Raw genomic sequence first — 26,703 nt, 5'->3', positions numbered from 1 at the left:
GGGGGGAGGGCTGCTGGTGAGCTGGAGAGAAGGGGGGCTCCACATTGAGGGAATCTCCGTGTAAATGAGCCGAGTTGGGTGAATTCTGGGCACAGACCATCTGCTGTAATACCCAGAAGTGATCGGCGACGACCCGGAACTCGGAGCCCGCACAGCCCCGGTGTTACCGTCAGGCCGCCCCCGGACAGCCGCTGCCTCCGGCCCAGGTGTCTGTCTATGTCTGGCCACACATCAGGTCTGTATGTCCGGCGGTGTCTGCGGAGCGGCGCTCGGTTCCCGCGCTCTGAGCGGTGCATCCGGGTGTCCGGTACCGGGGGGGGGGGGCATCGGGCTGTGTATACCGGGGGGGGGGGGGCGCTCTATCACCGCCGGGGGAGTCGCTGGGGATTATTTGGGGGGTCTGTCCCCCGTATTGTCTCGTTATACCGGACACATCGCTGTATTTATCTCCATCTCCCCCTCTGGGGTACATGATGAATGTGGGGGTGCTGAGGGTGCACCCCGCCCCCACTCTCGGGCCCCCCCAGATTGTGCTGGAGATCTGCAGAATATGGCGTCTCTGTCCTGTTTTTAGAGTAAGCTCAGAGCTGCCATTTTTGTTTTTCTTTTGTCTGAAAATTTTAATAAAACTGTCTGAGAATGTGGGAGAGGCAAAGAGGGGGCACCTCCAGGGGGCCCGGCCGGGCCCTCCCTGCCCTGGAAACTTTATGTGTGTGTCAGGCTGGGGGGGCTGCCTGCTGGGGCGCAGGGAATCACAGGACATGGGGACCACACAAAGAGGAGATGTCACATCTGGAGCATTATATCCTTATTACAGTAACTTCCCATCCTCCTTCAGGTGGCCTCTCGCTCCCTCCATCCTGCGCGCGCGTCGCTCTGTCCGCCACGCAGGTGCCACTGTTCATATTTACGTACATTACATTATTCTCTTTCCCTCTCATTTCATTTAGGTGTAGCATTGGGCGGTGTGAGAGAATTGCAGGGGTGCACGGGGCCCTTCTGTTGCACACTTGTTGTGCCGTTACATATGGCCGTGGCCTTCGCCGTCGGTTAATTCCTGTTGCTATAACAACGCGCCTCTCAGACTGGTTTTAGTCAAGTTGAAGGGCCCCGTCCTGGGTGCGAGGTAGAGCCACTTGTGGCCTGTGTCTCCGGTGCCGTCTCGCACTGAACTCCTGGAAGTCCTTTCTCCGTAATGGATCGTCAGATAATGGACGTCGTTGTGAGATGCGTATAGCCCGGCGGAACTCTTGTCTTCTGTTTTTGTAAATGACAAGTCTGTTGTAAATGTTTATCTGAATGGGGCCTGCTCTTCACATTGTTCCTTGTGATAGCAAAGCTATCAATGTTATTTGGTAGCAGTTCTGCAATACTGCTCAGTATGGAGTTCTGTGAGCTTATTAAGACTACCTACACACCAGCGATTGAAATGCATTTATCTATGCATTTTATATTCGTTTATAAATATGTTTAATCCGCATGTTCTAAATATGCGTCTGTGACAAAGCAGGACATTATTATCTTGTTGAAGTCTACGCACATATGTCTCATTGTGTTTTGACTGCCTTTCCATTTCAAGTTTTCAACCATATTGATACACGTCAGACGCACTGAAATGGAATAAGAAGTGTTCAAAATAATTCACTACAGTACAACGCACATTAAATGCACATTATGTTCCCATCCTTTTTTATGGCATTAGAAATGCAGAATCTTAGGCGCAGTGTGTACGTAGTCTTACATTATTTGTGGTTCAGGTGTTGTGGTGCAGAGGTATTATCCACCATTATCTTTGGATGTGATGGCTTAGTGGTGTCAGTTCTTGTAGCCACTGCGCGAGGAATAGTCCACCTGTAGGACTCTTGGCAACTTACCGTGATCTCGTCAGTAGTGTTTGTGCTGTGATGTCCATCTTATGGAATAAAGCTGTTCGGTGCTTGTCAAATCTTGGCGTGTTGTGCCTATTTTGTCAAATGCTTTTAGGATAAAATAAAAACATTATAATTGCCAAGTGATAATGTCCTAATGTTAAGCAGGCCAGCATTTAAGGATACTCTTGTTTGAGCACCATTCCTGATCCAGTTGTGTTGAATAATGCTCTTTGTGCGATGTGTATATATACTCATTGGTTCCTCAGCTTTATAGCAGAGTTTGCTGTTTACATGACGGTAGTTATGTTCACTCATGTTGATAGTCACCTGGTTTCGAGCAGGGATATGTATACTTTCTGTTACGCTGTGCTTTCTGGTAGAGCTGATTAGACAATAACCGTTGTCTTCTATCCGAAACGGCTGTGTATTTGTACAACTCATTATGACACCATTGTGTTGCTTTAGTATACATGGGATAATGCCCTCTATAAATTTGAACACGTTTTACCGGTTCACATGACATCAGAACTTGATTATTCCAAGCAATGACATCACTGCTCACAGATACTATTTACTGAATTTATACATCTATTAACATCACTTATGTATAATATTGATATTAAGCTGCTTTGTAGTATATTCCCGACTTGCTTTAGTGCCTTTAGTGCTTTCAGTAGTGTTGTGAGTTGGTGTTACCAGAACCATACACAATGGTGGTGATCTGCTGGCTGTGGGTAACTTGAGGTCTGTCTGAAAATTGCACTCTGCTATTCTGAGAATCTAACTTATTTAGTTTATTGCAAAAATCTTCCAAAATAACACAAAACGAGAGGTGTTTATCAGGTGATATGGTACAGTAAAAGTTATTAGGTGTAGTGGGGGTGGTTGGGATGTTTGATAGGGTATCTGGGTCTTCAGAGAAGGTTTGTTTGGTTTTGAATCCATTTTATATAGAGTTACATAGTAGCCACTATATTAAAATTGGGATCTGTGTACTTCCGCTCCATGAGTCTTAGCCCAGGTACACACTGGCATTGTATTAACGCAAACTCAAATGCTAGTGTTTTACATGCTTTTGTTACTAGCATTTTCCATAGTGTTGGAACAAGATGTGTTCCGCAAATCGTAAGCCGTAGTGGGTATGGCATCTAGTGCTAGGGAACCGCTCCCCATTAATGCCTGTGGGTAAGAGACCGATCCTGTCCAGAAGATCCCACCTATGGTGCAGTGCAGTTTTACCGTGTCCTCTTTTTATTTGCAGAAGGGTTATGAGATTTTGTGCTCAGTACATTTAAGTGTTGCTTTTGATTTACTTGTCTGCAGAGATTGTTAAAGCCTTTCTGCGGAATAAGGGAACTGAAGTAGCCCCTTGTGAGAGAAAGCACACTGTCTCCTTACACCCCCATATTAATACTACAGACAGAACCTATAGAATTGGGATAATAAGAATCCATCATTGCTTTTAAAGGGACCGTGGTAAAAAGAGCACTATTTAATATGGCACATTTTAAATTTAAGAAATTGTGCGTTTATACTAATTACTATATTTCTGTGTCCTTGTTTGTCAGATACATTAAAATGTACAGGAGAACTGTTGGACGACCGAAGAGACAGGTGTAATTGATAAGAATATATTGACATTACCATAGAGTAGTAGCTGAATGCTGGGTCAGCAGTTCCAGACATGACTAAGGTGTTCCTAGCCACTGATGAACTCTATGAGACAGACCGGGGGAGTCACGTGGACCTCTCTGGCTGTTATTGATTTTCTTGTCCACAGTGTCCAGCCACATTAATTACACTGTTCAGTACAGGAACTTCTGGACGTAAGAAGCATCATACTGATGATTTACTGAATGTCTGACCCAGCCCAGTAGTATGTGGTGTGTTGCCAGTTGTGGTCGTTGAGGAGATAGCATACTATGACATTCATAGGCTGTGAAATTAGTTGCGTCTATAATGTAAATATATAAATAAAAGGCTCTCGGTGTGAGGTAACACTGTGTGCTTAGATCATGTGATTGCTCCATCCTAAGCCAGGATACTACTGCTCCCGTTAGAGTAGATGTTATAGTAGTTATAGTAGCTTGCCCAGTCACGTTCCACCGGAGCACCATGCTAAGCATTGGAGGCTTTGTATTTAGGTGTTTATTTCTTTGTCTCACTCTATCAAGCTAAATGTGTTTTCTGACAACTTTGTTTGAGACTAACACTATGGAAGTGGTGGCCATGTCTCTGCCATTTTCTGTTTAGCTGGTCTCCATTTTCACTTATACTGGGGAGCAAAGGAGAGGAGGTGTCTGACGGTGACTGCAGCACTTGTCCAATCAGTCATTGCATCAGTTCCTTCCTCCAGACGTGAGATCCCCAAAGCTAGAAAGCCTCTCCGATGCTCTGATGTCCTCCCAAGATGGCTGTTTTCCTTTATCTTATGTACTTCTCATTTGTCGCATTTCTTTCCTGTATTCTTAATACTCAGCCCCTGAATTTTCCATGACAACATATGGGTTTAATGTGACTTATTATGGAATATGACTTCATATTTTTTCCCCCAAACTTGTATTTCACATTCCCGGAATGGGTCTGTTTGACAACTGCTGGTGTAATCAGCTGGATTCACTGAAATTATTGCTGGAATTGGACATGTGCAAGATGCGGCCATTAAATAATAGGAATTTGTTTCTGTATTATGGCATACGTTTATCAGTATTATTATGATAGACAGTTGTGAGTTACAGGGTTGTGACATCACTATTTGCGTTGACCAATAGAAACAGGGAGATGTTGTTTGGCATAAACTCCAATGAGGTTGTGTGTCACCCGCTACCATAGTGGGTAATAGTTCAGCTGTTTGCATGAAAGTTATTAATCTTACTCCCACCTTGTATATTCCAACCTCTTTCATTCCCTTCCGGTATTAGCGGTTAAACAAATGTATTTATCTTGTTGAGAAGGGATTTTTTCAGACTTGTTAGGGATGAATGTGTGGGATCCATATTTCAGTATTTCTTTACAAAACATTCTCTTGAATACCAATATTTCCCTTATTTGTATACAGATATGAGTAGGAAGGACCTAAGTGATAACATTCTTGTAGTTTAGCTTCTATTCTGGCATATAAGTCAGGATAACGAGTTTATTGGCTGATTCATAGGGATTTTTCTGAACCCATATTGTGCTAAAACCCCTAATATTCAGCCAAATTCTAGATTTGGTACACAGTTATTCCTTTTTTAATCTCTAGTACCCAGCATTGCATGTTTTGTTATGTGCTGGTTTTGTGATACACATTCAGGTCGTATGTGTTGGATTTCAAAGGAGGCCTGTCTGTAATATTGTGATTTATAAGTAAATACTTCTAAGTTGTGAGTACTTATAAGTAAATGCCCAATATTGTGATAGCAATGTGGATTTTTGACTTCATCGTTCAAAGCAACTTTCATAGAAGCACTTGGAAAGTTTTCACAATAACTTTGATGCTGGGTGGCATCACTTTGTATGTATGTAGCTGCCAGTCATGTAATTTGCAGGCTTATAGACATGCAGCATGAATCCCCGATTACATGAGTGCTGTGTGACTCATTTAGTCCTCGGCAGTGGTAGGCAGACGGTGTACACTCAGTAACGGGCTGAGCTATTGATCTGTCCTGCGATTTCTAATAGGAAGGGAGTGTGAGTCAGGCTTATGTACCATATTGGCCCTGATTCTGTTCATGTGGAAAGACTATGGATGCCATGGCTGGCGTCTGGACGCCCACCTACCAGAATTAGTGCTACATAGTAACAAGCATTCTGGAAAGGAAATGACACAACGGAATAACTGGGTTCATCCACTGTAAAATCTCTGCCTTACAGACTAGAAGTGGCCATAACGGCATCATTCATAGTGAGCGCTACTGTCGTGTATATACTGCCCTGCTACTGTCCTGTATATACTGTCCTGTATATACTGCTCTGCTACTGTACCGTATATACTGCCCTGCTACTGTCCTGTATATACTGCCCTGCTACTGTCCTGTATATACTGCCCTGCTACTGTCCTGTATATACTGCCCTGCTACTGTCCTGTATATACTGCCCTGCTACTGTCCTGTATATACTGCTCTGCTACTGTCCTGTATATACTGCTCTGCTACTGTACCGTATATACTGCCCTGCTACTGTCCTGTATATACTGCCCTGCTACTGTCCTGTATATACTGCTCTGCTACTGTCCTGTATATACTGCTCTGCTACTGTCCTGTATATACTGCCCTGCTACTGTCCTGACTGTCATCCACTGTACTATATATTCTGTCCTGTGTATACTCTCCTGTATATCCTGCTCCATTGTACTAAAAGTGTCTCAAATGTAAATAAAACACGGGATATTTCAAAACTCGAAATAATAATTCCCCAAATACTTGTCAACCAGATTATTATGTATTCCAATGGGAAATGTTTAATATTAGTAATCCAAAGGGGAAAACGCCCAAAAAATATTATCCAATGCCAATAAAAATAAAACCCCATAAAACATGATGGTAACTGCTCTGCTCGGAGCCTCGCCACAGACTGGAAGAAGAACCAATAGACCAGGAGCTTGCAATAGCTAATCAGCCAATCACCAGCCGTGATGTCATTGGTCCGCCATGAGGAGGGGGGGTCCTAGGTAGTCCTTGCTTTGATCACACATCAGTAGAGATTAATTGAATCTATTGACATGGGGAAAAAAGCAATCGCTAGCTCCATTCATGTCTACGGCCCATTTGTATGGCCCATTCATTTCATTGGGGTTTCCACATGTAGAGCACAACCTCACTGAGCCATAGGAATGAATGGGGGAAATACAGCACAATGCTAATCTTACCAGTACATAATGTGCTCAAATATACTACAGTTCATTCCTGTACAATGTTTCCTTCCTGCTGTGTCTTCATCATTTTTCACCTGTACTGTTTAAATTGATAGTATTGTTTACTCCAACTTTTATTGTAAGTAGAAGGATTGATAAGCAAACTCTTCATTGTGTTTCTAGTATACAAGTTGTCTTTTGTCTTATTTTGTCTTTGTGTAAAGCAACATTAGTGATTTATGGAGATGGCTCTGGGAGTGTAGAGGTTTTGTTGGGTATCTGGGTGATTTGTGCAACAATGGAGATGGTTATAGGTTGGTCTGGGATACAGTTCTTTGTTAGTGATTGATATATATATAGGGGTATCTGCCAGTCATGTGTGGACCTTGTTTCCAGAATTTCATTAAAACTTATTTTTTGTTAATGAAACTTGAATTAATATTAACTTATGAAGCTCACGCAGGTAAAATGCATCCAATGTGTGTAATAAAAGGATTTGTACTGTACAGTTGGTCAGAACTTCACAACGAGGGTAGTTCTAGGTAGCGCTGGCAGTTCTAGGTTTACGTGTATTAGAACCTGCTGTCAGTATTTGCAGTATCCTTCCATAAATGTGCAGCAATTGTCTTACACGATGCGGGTTGTAATCCTCCCAGAGCATACCCTGAAGCTGCTGGCAGCAAGAAACCTCAATTAGGGAGATCCATTCAGTAATTATTTGGCAAATATCGCTAATAAACCAAGAACAATGAAAAAAGCAGATTGTCTCCTATTATAATTCTGGAAGAATGTGTAACATTTTCATTAGATTAGTTTTGACATGTCTCCTGTCATTGTACATTGAGACTTTAGTATGACACACGCACTGGGTATGTGAGCGCTGTTATGTACAGAAGGAAGAGGAGATGTGTAGCTGGAAGGGTTAAGCCGAGAATTTCTCTGGTGCCCTCTTTCTGTGTGAGGCCTGGAGCTGAGCAGGAACTGACCCTGGAACCTGCTGAGATGTTCATCTGACTAAAAATAAACACAGCCTTTCATAGCATTCCTCTGAAAGCCTCATCTGTGGAGTAACCCTTCACTGCCGGGCCTAGTCTGCGGAGCCAGGAGCGGGTGCTGGGGAGGTGTCCTCAGCCTTGTTACCTGCACTGTGTGTACACTGAAGATATATGGAAGAGAGAGAGAGAGAACTAGGAAGATAAACTCATTATAGTTGTTTCTAAGCTGATAAACGTCAGTTGTTGTGTGAAGGACTAATGTAACTAATATAACTTCTGCGCTGGCTCTGTCCTGTACAACAATTTATGTGGTGATCAGTTGGGGAGTGTGAAATGTCTGGTGGTTTCCAGCGATGTGCGGGAGTCTAGGGAGCAAGATGGCAACGCTGGCAGAGGAAGAGGGGAACAGTTGGGCTGAGTGAGGACAGAGAGAGGGCTCCTCGTTTTACAGATAGAATCAACATTTCCTTCTGCAGAGTTAGATTATTGAAGGGGTGGAGAGGGACCATTGTGAGGGCCTGGAGGGGCACACGGCTACTTCTGCTCCGCCGGTATTTGGGTCTTGTCCTATACTGCTAATGGGACCTGTTTTGTACCTCCATGTTACTTATAGGCAGTGAAGCACATTATGATAGTTTCAAAGACACAAACATAATACGTAAGTAAAACAGTCAAACACTGCACATGCCTGTCCTGCAGAGCGCTGCGTACCTGGCTGTCCTGCAGAGCGCTGCGTACCTGGCTGTCCTGCAGAGCGCTGCGCACCTGGCTGTCCTGCAGAGCGCTGCGTACCTGGCTGTCCTGCAGAGCGCTGCGTACCTGGCTGTCCTGCAGAGCGCTGCGTACATGCCTGTCCTGCAGAGCGCTGCGTACATGCCTGTCCTGCAGAGCGCTGCGTACCTGGCTGTCCTGCAGAGCGCTGCGTACCTGGCTGTCCTGCAGAGCGCTGCGTACCTGGCTGTCCTGCAGAGCGCTGCGTACCTGGCTGTCCTGCAGAGCGCTGCGTACATGCCTGTCCTGCAGAGCGCTGCGTACCTGGCTGTCCTGCAGAGCGCTGCGTACCTGGCTGTCCTGCAGAGCGCTGCGTACATGCCTGTCCTGCAGAGCGCTGCGTACCTGGCTGTCCTGCAGAGCGCTGCGTACCTGGCTGTCCTGCAGAGCGCTGCGTACCTGGCTGTCCTGCAGAGCGCTGCGTACCTGGCTGTCCTGCAGAGCGCTGCGTACCTGCCTGTCCTGCAGAGCGCTGCGTACCTGGCTGTCCTGCAGAGCGCTGCGTACATGCCTGTCCTGCAGAGCTCTGCGTACATGCCTGTCCTGCAGAGCGCTGCGTACCTGGCTGTCCTGCAGAGCGCTGCGTACATGCCTGTCCTGCAGAGCGCTGCGTACCTGGCTGTCCTGCAGAGCGCTGCGTACCTGGCTGTCCTGCAGAGCGCTGCGTACCTGGCTGTCCTGCAGAGCGCTGCGCACCTGGCTGTCCTGCAGAGCGCTGCGCACCTGGCTGTCCTGCAGAGCTCTGCGTACCTGGCTGCAGAGTGCTGCGTACATGCCTGTCCTGCAGAGCGCTGCGTACCTGGCTGCAGAGCGCTGCGTACATGCCTGTCCTGCAGAGCGCTGCGTACCTGGCTGTCCTGCAGAGTGCTGCGTACCTGGCTGTCCTGCAGAGCGCTGCGTACCTGGCTGTCCTGCAGAGCGCTGCGTACCTGGCTGCAGAGTGCTGCGTACATGCCTGTCCTGCAGAGCGCTGCGTACCTGGCTGCAGAGCGCTGCGTACATGCCTGTCCTGCAGAGCGCTGCGTACCTGGCTGTCCTGTGATGTCTCCTCATGTTCATATTCAGCAATATACACCGATCAGTCACAACATTATAACCACTGACAAGTGAAGGGAATTACATTGATTATCTGGTTACAATGGCACCTGACAAGCGGTGGGAAATATTAGGCAGCAAGTGAAGAGTCAGTTCTTAAAGTTGATGTGTTGGAAGCAGAAAAAATGGGCAAGCGTAAGGATCTGAGCGACTTTGACAAGGGCCAAATTGTGACGGCTGGGTCAGAGCATCTCTAAAATGTCCGGTCTTGTGGGGTTTCCCGGTATACAGTGGTTAGTACCTACCAAAAGTGGTCCAAGGAAGGACAATCGGTGACTGGGTCTTGGGAGCCCAACGCTCATTGATGCGGGTGGGGAGTGAAGACTGGGGTGTCTGGTCCAGTCCCACAGAAGAGCTACTGTAGCACAAATTACTGATAAAGTTACTCCTGGCTGTGATAGAACACACAGAGCATCGCGGCTTCCTGCGTATGGGGCTGTGTAGCCACAGACTGGTCAGAGTGCCCAAGCTGATCCCTGTCCACTGCCGAAAATGCTTAAAATGGGCATGTGAGTGCCAGAATGGGACAGTGGAGCAATGGAAGAAGGTGGCCTGGTCTGAGGATTCCTGTTTTCTTTTACATCATGTGGACGGCCGGGTGCGTGGGTGAGAGATGGCACCAGGATGTACTATGGGAAGAAGACAAGCCGGCAGAGGCAGTGTGATGCTCTGGGTAATGTTCTGTGGGTCCTGGCACACGTACAACCTACCTAAACACGGTGCGCTTGCAAACCAAGCATACCGCTTTATGGCAGTGGTATTCCCCGAGGTACATGACAAAGGTGTTGACTTGGCCTCCAAATTCCCCAGATCTCAATGCAATCAAGCATCTGTGGGATATGCTGATAAAACAGGACCGAGCCATGGAGGCTCCACATCTAGGGGTGTCCTGCCCATTGCTCTATACTTTACCTGGGACATGGGCACTCTGTGGAGTCATGCTGATAACACGTCTTTCCCTGAGCCACTGATTCTACCTTATTGTTCCTGATGTCACCCTCCAGCAGACCACCCCGAGTATTCCCTCTACATTGTAAGCACTGTATGGGTGGAGCATTCACTTATTACGGTGCTTTATGAATACTGGATAACATTTATCCTTTGTTTTACTTGTGGCGACTGTGGCAGAAGAAGTACAGTGTTATATATAGGTCTGTTCACACACAGACACACACACACCTATTGTGTGTAAGAGAATAATCCGGTCAATGCTCTGATTAACCTGTACAGTAAATATTGTACATGTGTCTGTCTGTATTGTACAGCTCACGTTTGTCTTCTGTCTTACTATGCAACAAGTGTGTCATTAGTTTGCGCTGTTATATAATTCTAATATACATCGTTCTATATGTTGCTGCCTGACATATAGACGCTTGTTTCTTAATGTCTGAATTATTTCTGTGTCCTCCAGCCAGCAGCTTAACTCTCATTCCTTCTTGCAGGATGGCCGAACCGCGATTTAACAATCCTTATTTTTGGCCTCCACCTCCAGCGATGCCCAGCCAGGTGAGAATGATGAACCTTTACCCTTATAGCAGCTGTCAGGGTCGTTATATACTGATGATGATTATTATTAGAGTGGTCTTTGATTTGTCGCAGTGCTCCGCAGCGGGGGATATTGATGTATATATAACAGAATGCAGACATGACAGGAGAGAGCTTATGATCTATCTGCTACTTTAAGTGCGTTTGTTATTTTGGTTGGTATTTTACCTTTTGAATATGTTTTTTCAAAAAGTCAGCACACAGTTATATGACCTATGAGTCTGAGCATGGTCCTTGGACCAGCATTAAGATCCCGGGTAATAACCATAAAGTAATGATTTCTGTCTATATGTTCCCAGTCGCATCCCATTACACATATACAGTGGACAGAGTAGGAGTCTGTGCTGAACTGTTTCGGCACCTAAACTTGAGCAGGAACAGGGTTGGTAAAATGACGTTTGGAATGAATCAGGTTTTTATTGGCTATATACATACAGATGATTGTACAAGATCAGTAATACCGCAGCCACGCAGGACAGATCAGAATAGCACTAATCAATGACAGATTTGGATGTAAATCTCCATTTATATGACATGAGAAGCTTTATTTTCATTCTTAAGATGTTTTGTGAAAACTAAATTGTGTGAAAAATGTACTGTGAGAATTAAAATTCACTTAAACTGTTTTTTAAAACACATGAGTCTATAAGAGTCATATCACAGCTAAGGTGAGGGTCAGACTGCTTGCTGCTAAATTGTGATTTGGTGGATGATTTAATTTCCCGCTTCTTAACAAAGTTTTATTCTGACGAGTATCTTTTTGAAATGATTCCTAATAAGAGTTTATGTTGTAGAAAGTATTAAATGATCGCACAAACACGAGCTGAGGAGACCTCATAAAGCACCGTCATTTTCTGCAGGGAATAAACACTGTACAGTCTACCGACTTACAGATAGTGACCCATATAAAGAAGGTCATAAGAGCTTACTATTAAAAGGGGTACTGGAATGTAAGAGACGTTTGGCGGTGTCACACTTACGTCAATCTCCCGTGTCTATATCATTATGGATTATATGGTGTTTGTGCTCGGGCAGTCCCGGGAATCCAGAGAAGATCTGATCAGGACTGGCCTCTGTCAGTAGGACTATCCGACAAGTTGTGAAGCAGGTACCTGTAGTGGGGTGTGAGCGCAGCACCTCTTGGGGTGTAGGTGTATAATAGTGAGCGAGGTCAGTATTGTACCATATATTTATTATCACCTAATAGCAGAAGAGTGTGACATGATCCTCCTCTCCCCAGAGACTACAGATGGATGTGGGGACAATCTTTCAAGTCAAAGACCAATTAGCATAGACATGCAATTAATAGGAACCCGAATAAAGTATTTACCCCCTTTGGTATTTTTCACATTTTATTTTCTTACAGCATGGAATCAAAATTAATTTATTAAGGGAATTCTTACAAGTGATCAACACAAAATACTCTGACAGAAAACAAACTACTCTAAAGTTGTTGTTTTTTTATTTTGTTACATTAAAGGTACAATGCCACAAACAACCACAAGTTTTGTACGTCTTTATCGTGAGCCAGGCGCTGATTTTATTCTTCTTAGAGGTCCTCCTATAATTTGTGTTCCCTTTGCTATGTGGGGGAGATTTATAAAGCTGCAATTGCGAAACTAAACTCTCCCTTGGAAACATTTGGTTTCCACTTGTAACCTCATCTCTGGGTCTGAGCCAGTCAGTCACCAATCTCATTGATGGTAGAGGAAGGAAGGGGCCATGAACTTCCAAAGCATCTCTGCTCACTACATCATATGTCATGTGACTGAGGTTACCATGGTAATCACATAACTCTTAGCAAACTGTAAATTATTAACAGCAAATCAAAACCCTAAGTAAATATGGACAACTTACAGGAAACTAGAGTGATTTATCCTAAAGAAACACTTCTAACTTTTACAGGGGATTGAACCTTTAAGTACAAATAATAATCAGACAATAAATGGTCACCTGAGTATTCACACCTAATGCTAAATGCACCTAAATAATCCCTACTGCAGCCAGTTGTCTTCAGAAGTCACACAATTAGAGACCAGTTGTGTACAATTAGTGTTTCAGGTGCAACATAAATTCACCAATGTGTGAGAGGGACCATAGTTGGTAAAAGCATTTTCAAACAAAAGCTTCAATGTGAAGATCAAATAATATTTCAAAGCAAAGCTAGAAAAAGTTTACTGAAAATCACCAGTCAGGGAAGAATATAAGAATATCAGAAACATCCCCCAGAACAATAATCTGGGCACATCCGTTACATGGTCTGATGAGACCTATAGTGCTATGTTTGTACTGTGAGGCCGGGTCCTAGCGGGTCCCTATGTGAAGGGTAATATAGATGTAGCCAGATATAGATACATCAGGAAGACCCGCTGCAGACTTGGGACAGTGACCCAAAGCAGACAGAAAACCCACATGGTACATGTCATATGGAATGAGACTGGGGTTATTTTATACTGTTTAAATTTAAATAAAATAGAAAATATAAACATGATATAAAGGAAATAGAGGTAAAATAATTCAGTATTGTGTCCTGCACTGATGTGATCGTGGGTTAGAAAGGAAATTATTTATTACTTTACCACTGAATGCTGCCATATTTCTGGTAATATCTATCTCACTTCAGTCACTGAGTTGATGGTAAACTTCCCTGATAGCAGCTTCAGTGTCTGTTGCACTCGTTACCTTCTTGTAGGTCCCACTTTTTGAAATGTCCATTGAAGGTAGAGCATTGCTGTAGTTTGGGGGAGGAGGCTCCGTTTCACACATAGACTATGAAGTAAATCATTTTATATAAGTCAGGGAGATAGGTAAGTATTGCTAATTTACTAAACTCTGCTTCAGCTAGTGATCGGCAGCTTCATGACCACCATCACCATTTATTTATCTGCTATCTGCACTTGCAGACTGGGTGACGTAAGGGACCATTCATCCATCCTTCGGCCTGTCCTCCTATCATTGTGTATATTGTGACTGTATCTACCTGGGTCACACTAACCCGTCTCCTCTTTGTCTAGTTGGACAACCTGGTGTTAATCAATAAGATCAAGGAGCAGCTGATGGCGGAAAAGATCCGACCTCCTCATTTGCCGCCCACTTCCATCCCGTCGCAGCAACCTCTGCTCATCCCCTCCCATTCTCCTGCGGAGACCAGCCAGTCTGTCATGTCCCTGCAGAAGCTACAGCAAGTCCAAGGTCTGCACCCACAAGCTGTACCCCAGCCAGATGTGGCATTACATGCCCGGCCTGCCAGCAGCTCAGTCACTGGTAATTTCACTGCTCACTAAGAGGACAGTGTCATTATTCTGGTATATGCTGTGTGCGGCCTGGTGATTCCTGTCCCTGTATTCTCTGTGTTCCCTTATTACCACACTCTGCTACAGCCGGGTGTACACAGAGGTATCCTTCATACAGGCTGCTTCTGTAATAAGAGATAACATAGCACAATGATACCTGTGTCGCTAAATGATACAAGTTTATATCCGTTCAAGGATTTATTATCACACAAGTCCTTAGTATGAATATTGTATGTTTTGTTTGTACTGTTATGAAATGTCAGCTTTAAATATGCACTTACTGTGCACAGGAAATAAGGACGCCCATTATCTGACACTGAGAGCTGGCTGCGCCCTGTGGCTCTATGTTCCTCTGAGCAGCTGTGGAAGCCTGTAATATACTGACTTCTGTAAGCTGCATGGGGAGCGATCCGGCACACAGCTTTTGGTGACGGGATAGGTCCCCTCCTCCTATTTGCTGTATACAGGGGCATGTTACATGGGAAAATGCCCTTTAAAGTAAACATGTTACCTTTGCGTAGTGGAGTCAGTCATTTTGTGGGCTGAACCTGTATTCAGTGTAACCAATCAGATCACCAGGAAGCTGTGACATCACTGACATGAGCCATTTAACAGTCGCCAAGTTCAGCGCTCTCTCTGTGACATGTAAGATATGTTTATAAATGTCCCGCAGTTATACTGCTGTCTGGTAATGTGTAACAGCGGGAGGTGTATAATGGAAGATCTGTTTATCTAGGGAACATTAGATATCTGTGATTGATAATTGATCATTTTCCACTTTGATTCACTAACCTTCTCTTTTTTTTCTTTCCCCTTCATTACTTAGCCGGGTTCTCTTCTTACTTTGCAGGGCTGGGCCTGTCGTCCTCCCGCACGAACATTAGCAGCTCAGAGTCCAGCACGGGTACCAGCAGCGGTACACCCTCCACGCCCACCTCCAACAGTCAGACTCGGCTCATCGCCACCTCCCCCACCCTCATCTCAGGAATCACCAGCCCCGCCACGCTGGATTCCATAAAGAACATCCAGGGACACAGCCTGCTGGGCTCCACCAAACCTGAGAGGGGGCGCAAGAAAATCAAAGCCGAGAACCCACCCGGACCCCCGGTGCTTGTAGTACCGTACCCCATCCTGGCCTCAGGAGATATTGGAAAAGAGGGCAAAACTTACAGGTTCGAAGAAATCTTTTAACTAGTCTTGTAGATAAATGGATTAGTATGATATGACGTTCCCCAACGGCTATGGCCATGTTTGTTTCTCATTTATCCTCTGTCCTCATGGGACAGGTATCATGTATGTCAATGAGCTGCAGAATACGTAGGCACGCAGAACGTAGTCCATTCTGAGTAGAGCCACATTACAGGTTCTGGCTGGAGAAGTGCAGCCCAGCTCTTATGTAATATAGCCTAAAATACTGCCCGGTTTACCCTCATTCATTGTACACATGCGAGCAGCACCCTCTTACCGCTTTGTCTGTCTGTTACTACCCAGTCCTGTTCTATTATTGTGTTTTCCCCAATTGTAAAGTGCTACGGTGTATGCTGGCGCTATATCAATAAATTGTTAATAATAACTTATGAATGATGGGAGTGAGGGGACATTGGGACGGGATGTGTCACTATTGTACATTTCAGTGTTTCGATTACATTGATACAAATATGTTTTCCCTTATAGAGTGGAAGGTGAAAAAGGCGTCCCTTTAAAGTGTTTTGCACATGGAAATATAATGAGGTTCACAAGTGTCCCTAACCCCCATAATTAATGGATGACTCCAATCATTTTGTGCTGCAGGACGTGCACCTTTTCATAAATAGTTTCAGTGACTAGTAGAGGACTGTAGAGTGATGCCGGCTGGCCTATAGGAAGAGACTTAGAGATGATATTTCTTGTTATCACCAGTTATAACAGAGTCCCGGCCATTGCCTGTTGAAGTTATAATCTTATATAACATTTTTTTCATTTATTCTTTTCCTTGTCTGGCAGCTGCCGCCTGCACTCCTCTGGAAAGTGGGACCCGGACACTGCCGCAGCTGGTAGTGACCATCTTCCTTGTCCGTTCTGCAGCGGGCCAAGCTCCGGAGGCACAGCACTTTGAGTTACACTTCTCTCTCCCCGCTGTGGAGGTATATAGCAGTGTTAAGCTTTGTGCACAGCCTGCGGTGCTTGGCAAGGGATCAGGTGAGGGGCTACTGTGAAATAGCCCCCACTAGACACTGGTAGAGCAGGACAGGGTGCTGATTAGCCTACTCAGTTCGCTGGCAGTTGGCAGTGCCAACCTGGCGCAACCTGCCTTGGTTATGTCATTAGCTCAGCTGGTAAGACGCCCTAGGGTACTGAGTGAGAACAATATTCCCTCAGTCTCGCCCTCAATGTTTCTCGTACAGAACCTGTGTCTGTGGGAACCCTTAGTCCTCTTTGTTGGTTTTGAGCTGGACAACATTATCAGTCAGGCCACAGGAGTAGGATATCTTTCCTCCCTGTTAATGCTCCTAAATTAAAAGAGTCATAGGCTTCGGTCCTTTAGACCTTCAGGAAGAACAAGAGATTCATATTCTAGGGGACAATTCTCCACTCCCCGTGGAGTACAGCAAAGAGGAAGACATGCTTGATCAGGCAAAGGACCAGTCACCAAACGTGACGGGCACTTTACCCACCCGCGATCTCCAGTGTTGGACGCTCATCTTCTCTCTAGAGACCAGTGGTTTAATGCAACTCATGGGTTTCATGACTAAAACAAAGGAACAGACAGTGCTCCATCTTTCTGAGATGGATGATAAATGGCATTGAGGAGAAACAGTTTATGGTGTCCATGGACATCACGGACACATATCTACCTGTTCCAACCTGGGAGGGTCACCACTGCCTCCTCAAATTTGCAGTCTGTTTGTTCTTTGCTCTTCTTTTCGGCTTAGCAACAGCACCAAGGGTCTTCACAGAGACAATGGTGGCAATGGCATCTCTCTTGACAACCAGAACTGTAAGAATCATGCCTTAGGCTGGGTACACACTACTCCCATTGCGATATCGTTAACGATTTTACCAACGACTAGAAGTCCTGTTTAGGATGCCGACTCCTGTGTACACGTTTTACAAGATTTACCTTCAGATCTGTGCTCTTCTGTTAGTCTAGGCATGAGCGTCTTAGGAAAGATGTCAACTGTTGAGGCATTTCAGTTTCCTCAGTTCCACTTCAGAAAGTTCCAGAGAGAAGTACTATTGAAATTGAACATATCACAACTTCACCAAACCTGTTAATGTATCCGGTTGTTCTCCGGGATGTGATTGACGCTCCTCTGGTGGCTCAGCAGAGGCAGCCAGTCAGGATTTGGGACTAGACAATAGTAACAACAGATGTCAATCTACAGGGATTGGGGATGGTGGCCCTTCAGTGCCATCTACAGGGACTGTGGTCCTGTCGGGTGTCTAAATTACTAATTAATGTTCTGGAACTAAGAGCGGTCTAAAGCGCTCTTGTAATGCTCAACCTCTTCTAAAGGGAAAGCAAATAAAAATAAAATCTGACAATGCCACAGCTGTGGCGTACGTAATTTACCGGGCAGGTACCAGGAGCTCCCTGGCGATGAAAGAAGTCGAAAAAGATTGTGTGCTGTGCGATACTCAGCGATCTCTATGATTTCATTCCGGGGGTAGAGAAGAGGGAACCGGACTTTCCCAGCAGAAATACTCTACATCCTGGAGAGCGTTGTCCCTTCATCCAGAGGTATTCCTACAGATAGTTGAGAAGTGGGATCAACTACATGTTGATGGTATCTCTGTTGAATCATAAAGTAGACTGCTATAGTTAAAGAACAAAGGCGTCTCTAGTAGATGCTATGTCCGTTCCATGGAACTTTCAACTCGTTTACCTATTTTCTCTGATAAATGCGACCAAGGGTTCTCAAAGACTTGGAAAACAGTTTTTCTCTTGGAAATTTTCATGACGAGTGGAGTATCTCCGTTGGAGGCTCTCTGTTACAGATCCACTTACATTGTTGTTTATGGAGACAGGGCAGACTTATGTACAAACTAATAGTCTTACATACAAGTGGGTGAAGATTCCATTTCAATCAGGAGATTGTTCTAGACTTAGCTGGGAATAACGTTCTTCTGATGTAGAAAATTTGTTTCTCCTTTTAGACGTTGTCAAAGCTTTTAAAATTTTTCTTCATAGGGCCTCTAGTTTTCTTAAGATAGGAGACCTACCAGTACTCTATGATGTACAAAAAAGGAGTTGGCTGGCGACCAAACAATCCATTACTCGAAGGATTACCTTGGTACTTCGACATTCATATATTGGAACATTCTTCCCTGTTCCTGATAGAGTGCACATTCCACCAGCTCACTGAGGAACGGGATGCAGCCTTGGCAGAGCAGTTGTATCGGGGGGTTTATTTACTAAGCTGCAGGTTTGAAAAAGTGGTGATGTTATTTTGTAGAATGTACTAAATAAATGCTACTTTAGATATTGTAAGTACACATCTGATTTGTCTACTGTGGGCATTTAAACATTGAGAGTATAGTGTGTGTCTGAAGGCCATATTATGCCTGCATCTCTGTTCATTGACCTGTTACATTGAGGCTGTTGGTCTTCACAATGGGATAAAGCTGTTCCCTATCATTGGCTCATATTCCTATTTATGCCTAGTCAGATAGCGCCAGTCAGTCAATATATAAATGCATATTCTAGTGTCTCTGTCTTGTATTTTGTCTATATATCTGTACCTCTTTGCTTTGTTTGTCGTTTTGCAGTCATATATTTATCACACATAACCTGCATTAAGCTTCTGCGCAAGTCTGCAACCTGTGCTGCCAAAATTAACGAAATCATCACCTTGTCCTTCTGGTATAGCATTGTGGGTCATTATAATATTGCGTGTTCTCCCTAGAAAATTTTGCTAGTCGGGTAGCATTAAGAAGCAGGCGGGTGGGGGCAGTTGTAATACTTTGCAATAGTAATGAAAAATACAGGAGGTTATAGCCCACACCTGCCAGGACTGGTCAGACTGGTGGTCAGTGGTGTAACACACACTGCTGGCAGCAGTGCTCACATAGTGCCTGTTATACTAGGAGAAACAATGGTTTATTCTGTTATAATAGGACTCTGCTGGGCTGCAGGAGCCGGGTGGTAAGTAAAACCAGCCTGGTGGAGCACCCGGGAGATAGGTGCTGGGAGAACACTGATATTGACAAGTATTTGTATATAGGTGTAGCCGCCATTATATGCAGCTGTTATTATAACACCTTGATGCCTTTGCTTTTTCGCTCCCTTTGCCATATATAGGTGTAAAGTTTGCCCTTTGACCTTCTTTTCCAAGTCAGAGATGCAGATTCACTCCAAGTCCCACACAGAGGCCAAACCTCACAAGTGCCCGCATTGTTCTAAATCGTTTGCCAATGCTTCATATCTAGCACAGCACCTGCGCATCCACCTCGGCGTGAAGCCCTATCACTGCTCGTACTGTGAGAAATCCTTCCGCCAGCTATCTCATCTCCAGCAGCACACCAGGTAAGTGTGCACACTATATGCCCCTGTTACATCTCCTCCAGTCAGACAGCGTGGTAACTGGGATCCTCTCATTTCCTCTACTAGGGTCTGACCAGAGACATTGTTAAACTCACAGTCTATCGGCTAATAATAGGAACACAGGCACTGAATTTATGTTCTATACTGTGTGTAGAACTCCCAGTATAGTAAATTACCGTCAGTCCAGCATTATATAAAACATTATTACAGCCAAGATGTGGGTGTTATCTGCAAAATAACTGAAGTTTTAGTGTAATTTCTTTGTATAGGTAGATCGGTGTGTTCCCCCCCCCCCCCTCCCCCATGCTCGTCTTTCATGAGGGTGAGCCCTTGTCCTGTGTGTTTTCTTGGTATAATGCTAACAGTGTCTCTTATTGTGAACTTGTGTTACAGGATTCATACTGGAGACCGGCCCTACAAATGTCCGCAGCCCGGGTGTGAAAAGGCTTTCACTCAGCTCTCCAACCTGCAGGTTAGTGATTTCTGGGAGAGTTCACCTGTTGTCATTGTACTCCATGTAGAATCCATCGTACGATCAATATTTCATGTCCTGCAGAAATAGATTTATTAACCACATATCCACATTTATAGCAGCGCTGCTTTATCACCCCTTTGGGGAGGAAAAATTAATTCACAGATGGGGGTCTCATTTACTAACACGGGGGCAAACTTGTACATCTCAGAAACCAATCGACGTTAACTTTACATCTGTTGCCAGGTAGAATTGGGAAAGCAGATTATCATGGAATACGATCATCTTCTTACCAAGCAAATCTTCTTTCAGACATGCTATAATATAATATAATATACTTCTTCTGTTTCCTGGACCCTTACCCTGTAACTGGAATTAAGGACAAGCAATCCTGGTGTAATCAGTGTAGCCTCAGCGGGTGGGGTGAGGGGATGTAGCAATGGACGTACTTCATACCTTTGTGTAATGTTTAGTCTGTTAAAGACCTTGTTTTACTCTACGCAGTCTCACCAGCGACAGCACAACAAAGACAAACCGTACAAGTGTCCCAACTGCTACCGAGCATATACAGACTCTGCCTCCCTTCAGATCCACCTCTCTGCCCACGCAGTCAAGCACGCCAAGGCGTATTGCTGTAGTATGTGCGGGAGAGCGTACACATCCGTGAGTACCACATGTCTTTATGTTATATGGGGAATGATACATGAAGCACACTTGTATTATACATGGGGTATTGGGCTATATTTCGCCTGAGTCATTCCATGGGTTTTCTCTACCTGCAGGAGACCTATTTGATGAAGCATATGTCCAAGCATACAGTGGTCGAGCACCTGGTCAACCACCATTCTCCTCAGAGGACCGAGTCTCCTGGCATTCCCGTTAGAATTTCCCTCATATAAAGAATTGAGTATGGCCTAGGAGAGGGTGACCAAAAACTACGGGCAGCTCGAGCTGCACCCCTCCCTGTCCACTGTCCAAGGGAACCAGTTATCTGGCTGGGAAATAAGTCCAGGAATTAGACCACCACCTTCTATCTCCGAATGTTATACACTCGGATACCCGGTTGTCAGCTCAGGTGGCAGCTGCTTGTGGACTTGTTACATTTCACCAACCTATGGATACAAATGGATTTTACCTCCGGATTTTAATGCTCACTTTTCTTTGGTTGCCCTTGGGATTACAAACCTTTTATTTGGTGATGTGTCATACACATGGACATTACCTTGGAGTCACAACAACATCTGATTGGCTGCCTTTTGGACGGATTATGGATTGGCTGAATTTTGGAAGTCTCATGAGGTTCTGATTGGATGCCTGAGGTGTGAGACTGTGTAAATTCATTTGCCCAAAACATTTTGGTGACATGCAGAGTCCCCAGTCAAGCACTTTTAATCTCACATTTTATATCTGTTTATGTTTCTTTAACTTTTTTTATCCTCCATTTTTTTACATACAAGAAAACAATAAAAAAAAAAAAATCCTATTTATTGGCCAAGAATTTGGTGCTGCTAATCGGGGAAAGAAATAAAATGTAATTGAATAAGCAGAGCGCGATATTGAACTGTGGTGTTCTGCTGGGGCGCTACCAAATTCAGGGCCCCTACAAAGCACCCCATTCATACTCTGACTGCTCTGCTTCAGGAACGGACTGATGAATGAGCAATCAGGGTTCACTCATTAACAATAAAGATCTGACAGGAAGTGGTAGGATCATTACTGATGACTGTGCGGGAGTATTGACCACATTTTGCTGCTTTCTGCTTTTCTAGGCGTCCGCTGAGGTTTTATGTAACAGTTGTGCGTTCATTTTACTGTGTATTCAGAAAGCACTGTCGACAGTTACTGATGGGTCCGGGAAGAACTGGGGGAGGGGGCTCAGTAATCAGACATGTTTCTATAAATTATCCGATTGGACTATAGATAACGGGTCAGTGTTGGCAGTTATGGTAACAGTCCCGGTATTTACCATGGGTATGGTTTCTGTAGGATGAAGAGACTAGTGGCCCCTGAGTTGTGAAGTAAAGCATGTAGGATCCAGCACTCTCCCCGTTCTGGTCTCCAGGTGTTCCTCCCCCACATGAGACATTAGACCTGATGAAGGTGTCTCTTTGGTTGATGGGCAGGTCCTTCCACTTCTCTTGTTCCTGTTGTGCAGTGGAGAGATGTTTTTGTAGAGAATTTTATGGTTAAGAAAAAAAGGTAATTTTGGCCATTTGTGGTGCCCATCAGCTTTGCAGATAGAATAATCCTTCTCACCCCACAGATAGAATAATCCTTCTCACCCCACAGATAGAATAATCCTTCTCACCCCATTGTTCATTGTCAGCACTTACCACTAACATGAAACATTGGAGACTTTCTCTACACCATCATGTTCATTGACATGTAGTGGGGAATGTTATCATTGTATATGTTTGAGTGACCTCTGCTGACTGCTCCCCCTTGGCTGGTCAGTAACTGGTTCAGCAACACCCTCATAATAATAGTGTTCAGGAGGCTTCTCTGTTGCTACCGGGTCGGGCACATCCCAAGAGCCAGTGACCAATGCACTTAAAATTTTTTCCAACTCTCGGGGTTATTTCACATCCCTGGCTCCTCAACAGATCCTGCTGGCTCCGAGATTTCACTGACTGGCTCCTGAATACTACATTACTTTGTCCGCCTCTGGTCACAACCTGTGCCTACCACCAGGCGGCGCTGCAGTTATAGGGTAATCATAGTGTATGTTTCCCACGACATTCCCAAAAGTGAAAGGAAACACTATATAACATATTTTTTCACAATGGGTAAATAATAGATATTTTATACTTACTTACAGCACTTGTATAATCTCAGCCATTGGCAGTTGTCGCTGTATAGAGATAAATATACAGAACAATATCCTAAGTGAGATGAACTGACAGGAGCATGTAGGTCCCTCGTACAACAATCACACCTTATATTTGAGGTTCTAGTTTCACTTTAGTGACTTCAGGATTGTACATGAGGAAAGGTGCTGGACAGGAGACATGCGGGTTTCACCTTTCCCAGCTAGGATAGTGGCAGAGATTATACAGAGGTCCGGTATCTGGTAGATCTAGCAATAATACTACTCTGCAGTCCAGTACTATGTACCCCAATATGTGGCTTTCTGAGATACTTCTGGCTCTCACATCATCACATGCATTCCTCAGACTCAACTCAGGACTATTCCGGAAACCATGTTACTTTTTCTGCGATGGCTAGAGGCTGTTTCTAGGGGAGTCTTGTGTATCTAGATCTTAGTAACAGTGAATGTAGAGGTCTGTCATTGTTACGACGCGTTCCGCCATTGTGTGTGAGTGACAAGAGAACCGTATCCCTATAAAGCAGCATTAAAGCCAGTCATAGTCTCTGGCTCTCTATCTATGTGTAAAGGTCACTAATCCCAGAGTGTCACTGCTGGCTCTGTGTGTATACAGGTTACCTGGCAGTGATGACACTGCTGGCTCTGTGTGTATACAGGTTACCGGACAGTGATGACACTGCTGGCTCTGTGTGTATACAGGTAACCGGACAGTGATGACACTGCTGGCTCTGTGTGTGTATACAGGTTACCTGGCAGTGATGACACTGCTGGCTCTGTGTATACAGGTTACCGGACAGTGATGACACTGCTGGCTCTGTGTGTATACAGGTTACCGGGCAGTGATGTCACTGCTGGCTCTGTGTGTATACAGGTTACCGGGCAGTGATGACACTGCTGGCTCTGTGTGTATACAGGTTACCGGACAGTGATGACACTGCTGGCTCTGTGTGTATACAGGTTACCGGGCAGTGATGTCACTGCTGGCTCTGTGTGTATACAGGTTACCGGACAGTGATGACACTGCTGGCTCTGTGTGTATACAGGTTACCGGGCAGTGATGTCACTGCTGGCTCTGTGTGTATACAGGTTACCGGACAGTGATGACACTGCTGGCTCTGTGTGTATACAGGTTACCGGGCAGTGATGTCACTGCTGGCTCTGTGTGTATACAGGTCACCGGGCAGTGATGTCACTGCTGTCTCTGTGTGTATACAGGTTACCGGACAGTGATGACACTGCTGGCTCTGTGTGTATACAGGTTACCCGGCAGTAATGACACTGCTGGCTCTGTGTGTATACAGGTTACCTGATGTGTACAGTGCTATCCATACTATTCCCAGTGCAAACTGATACAATGGACACTTTGCTTGGTTCATTATACATTTATGGTTGAAAGACTTAGAAGTATTAGTCTTATTGTGGGAACAATACGTTTGTATTACATTGTGAGCGGTGTTTGCATGAGTTCTGCTGTAAGATACAGGAAAAGTAGGGAAATTTGGCGATGTCCTTGTTTTGCAGAGCAGTGTAATATGGAGGATAAGACTGATGGTTTACATAATATTGGTAAACAGTTTCTTTAGAAAGATTTCTCTCCTTTAATCTGAGAAGCCTCGTTTGTGTTATAATAATTTTCCTGGTTACCTGTATTACGTTCTGCAATCTACATATCACATCATAGATAAATACTGCGTCCATCACACCTTGTTATGCAAGTAGATACAATTCCTCCTCATTATCTGCTTCTGCCGATTGATTATTAGTTTTCAATTAACAACCAATTTGACTTTATTTTAGGATATGTCGGTTAGAACCTCTCGTTCACTGTCTGTATAAGAAACATTGTCCTATATTTTACACTAAGCACTGTCCTTTTACAAAGTATGTGTCCTGCAGCCTGGAAAAGGGACTTATTCACCTTCAGACAACAGCTCCAATGCATTAGATAAAATTGTATCAAAGGTGGATGGCTCAATGGTATAAAATTAAACAACTGGTTGATCTAAAGACCTTTTTGAAAAACAAGGAATAAAGCCAGATAGCAATATATTTGGTACAAGTTGCAGGATTGTAGGCTGCTTCTCATTGTACACTAGGACAATTCCTGCTGAGCTGGTCTTCTAGCCACTGGTGAAAAGGGGAGGGAAATAACAGGTTGTGTATACACTTAGGTAAGTTGTCTGCAGTGTATCGGTTCCGCATTGCAATGTGCACCTTCTGATAAGTGAGCGGGGCCTTGCTGATGAGTACATATGGGCAGATGGTGGGTGTTTCATGGCTTTGATAAATGAATACTCTCTGGTGTTATACAGAGGTCATTTGTCCTGGACACATGTAATTCTAGTCTTTTCTTGTCTTTGTGGTCAATAGAAATCATCGACTTTAGTAGACACTTATCCATCATGTGTGATGTACACTATTGTTACTGCTGCTCCTCACATCTCACATGGGGAACATACCTTAATCATTAAGGATATGCTGTTCTCACCGAAGGAGACGCTGATCTTTTCACTTCACTGTTTTTCCATAATTTCTGTAATAATGGGGGATGTTTCTCAGATTGAAGTATGTGTTGGTTTATGAGGACCAGATGCTTTGTTTAGATTAATTTTATGAAGCTTGCATTATAAGTAGTGTACCAAAAGTCAAAACCAGTTACCTCTCCTATACCTGAGACCCTGTCATCACTTTACCCGGGGTCACAGTATTGTATGCTGTGTATTTTTCCCTTTTGTACTGTCCAGAGATTTATTACACTGGGAGAGAAAGTTCTGCTATTTAACCCGTCTGTTCCAGGACCCCTGTTTTGGAAGAGGACATAATCTCTGGGCTTTAGTTGTAATCAATATACATCTCACCTCTTTCCTATTTTGTTGACTTGAGTTGAGGTTTTCCCCCATCACAGAACGGGGGTTTCACAAGCAACCTTTACTTCTTAAACGCATTTCATGGGGACAGCTCGCTCTGTACAGATCTTACGTACCGCGCAGTCATGCTGTATACGCTCCTCAAATAACTCTGTATACGTTCCTCGAACTGTAACTGTTATTTTTATACACGTTTTAAGCCTTAACTATATTATTTTAACAGTTGTATGTTTTATTATCATTTTTTTAATTTGTTGTTAGGCTGAATCTGGCTGCCCCTCTCCTCGCTTCTAATGTGTTGTGTAAGGGTTATGCAAGGACTGACCTTACCCCTCGGCATGTTAATAATGTGTAAATATGCTAATATACTTATTAACACCTTTCTTTTCTATATGAAATACAAGCCACATGTATGTAGAGACTAGCTATCTCATTCACCAAGACAGCTGAACTAAATCACAGCTGAGAAATCAGTTTGCATTATGTATAAAAACAAGGAAAATGGAAAAAAAAAAAAGTTGAAAAGTTGCTATTTGTATCTGTTGTGAAAATAAACTTGTAAATGCAACATTTGTAAAAAACAAAAAAAACAAACCCTTCCCGACCGTC

The 26,703-nt window shown here is 44.2% G+C and overlaps 1 protein-coding gene across 7 annotated transcripts; it reads left to right on the top strand.

Annotated features, from left to right (window-relative positions):
• On the top strand, positions 1-26,703 carry ZNF362 (zinc finger protein 362). Of its 7 annotated transcripts, none has more exons than XM_075190690.1 (10): positions 1-235; positions 11,009-11,072; positions 14,126-14,375; positions 15,231-15,576; positions 19,686-19,910; positions 20,322-20,400; positions 20,905-21,063; positions 21,183-23,926; positions 24,013-24,356; positions 24,443-26,703. In XM_075190690.1, the coding sequence occupies exons 2-8, from the start codon at positions 11,010-11,012 to the stop codon at positions 21,297-21,299; spliced, it is 1,239 nt and encodes a 412-aa protein (XP_075046791.1). In that variant the 5' UTR covers positions 1-235; position 11,009; the 3' UTR covers positions 21,300-23,926; positions 24,013-24,356; positions 24,443-26,703. The 7 variants fall into 7 exon arrangements, with proteins under 7 accessions (XP_075046791.1, XP_075046790.1, XP_075046795.1 ...); XM_075190689.1 differs by having other exon boundaries at positions 24,013-24,399; XM_075190694.1 differs by having other exon boundaries at positions 14,126-14,303; positions 15,255-15,576; positions 24,013-26,703.

This window comes from Mixophyes fleayi, chromosome 11 (genome assembly GCF_038048845.1).
Source record: "Mixophyes fleayi isolate aMixFle1 chromosome 11, aMixFle1.hap1, whole genome shotgun sequence".
NCBI lineage: Eukaryota > Metazoa > Chordata > Amphibia > Anura > Limnodynastidae > Mixophyes > Mixophyes fleayi.
Note: the sequence above shows the minus strand (reverse complement) of the source record. Positions and strands in the feature narration are given on the sequence as shown.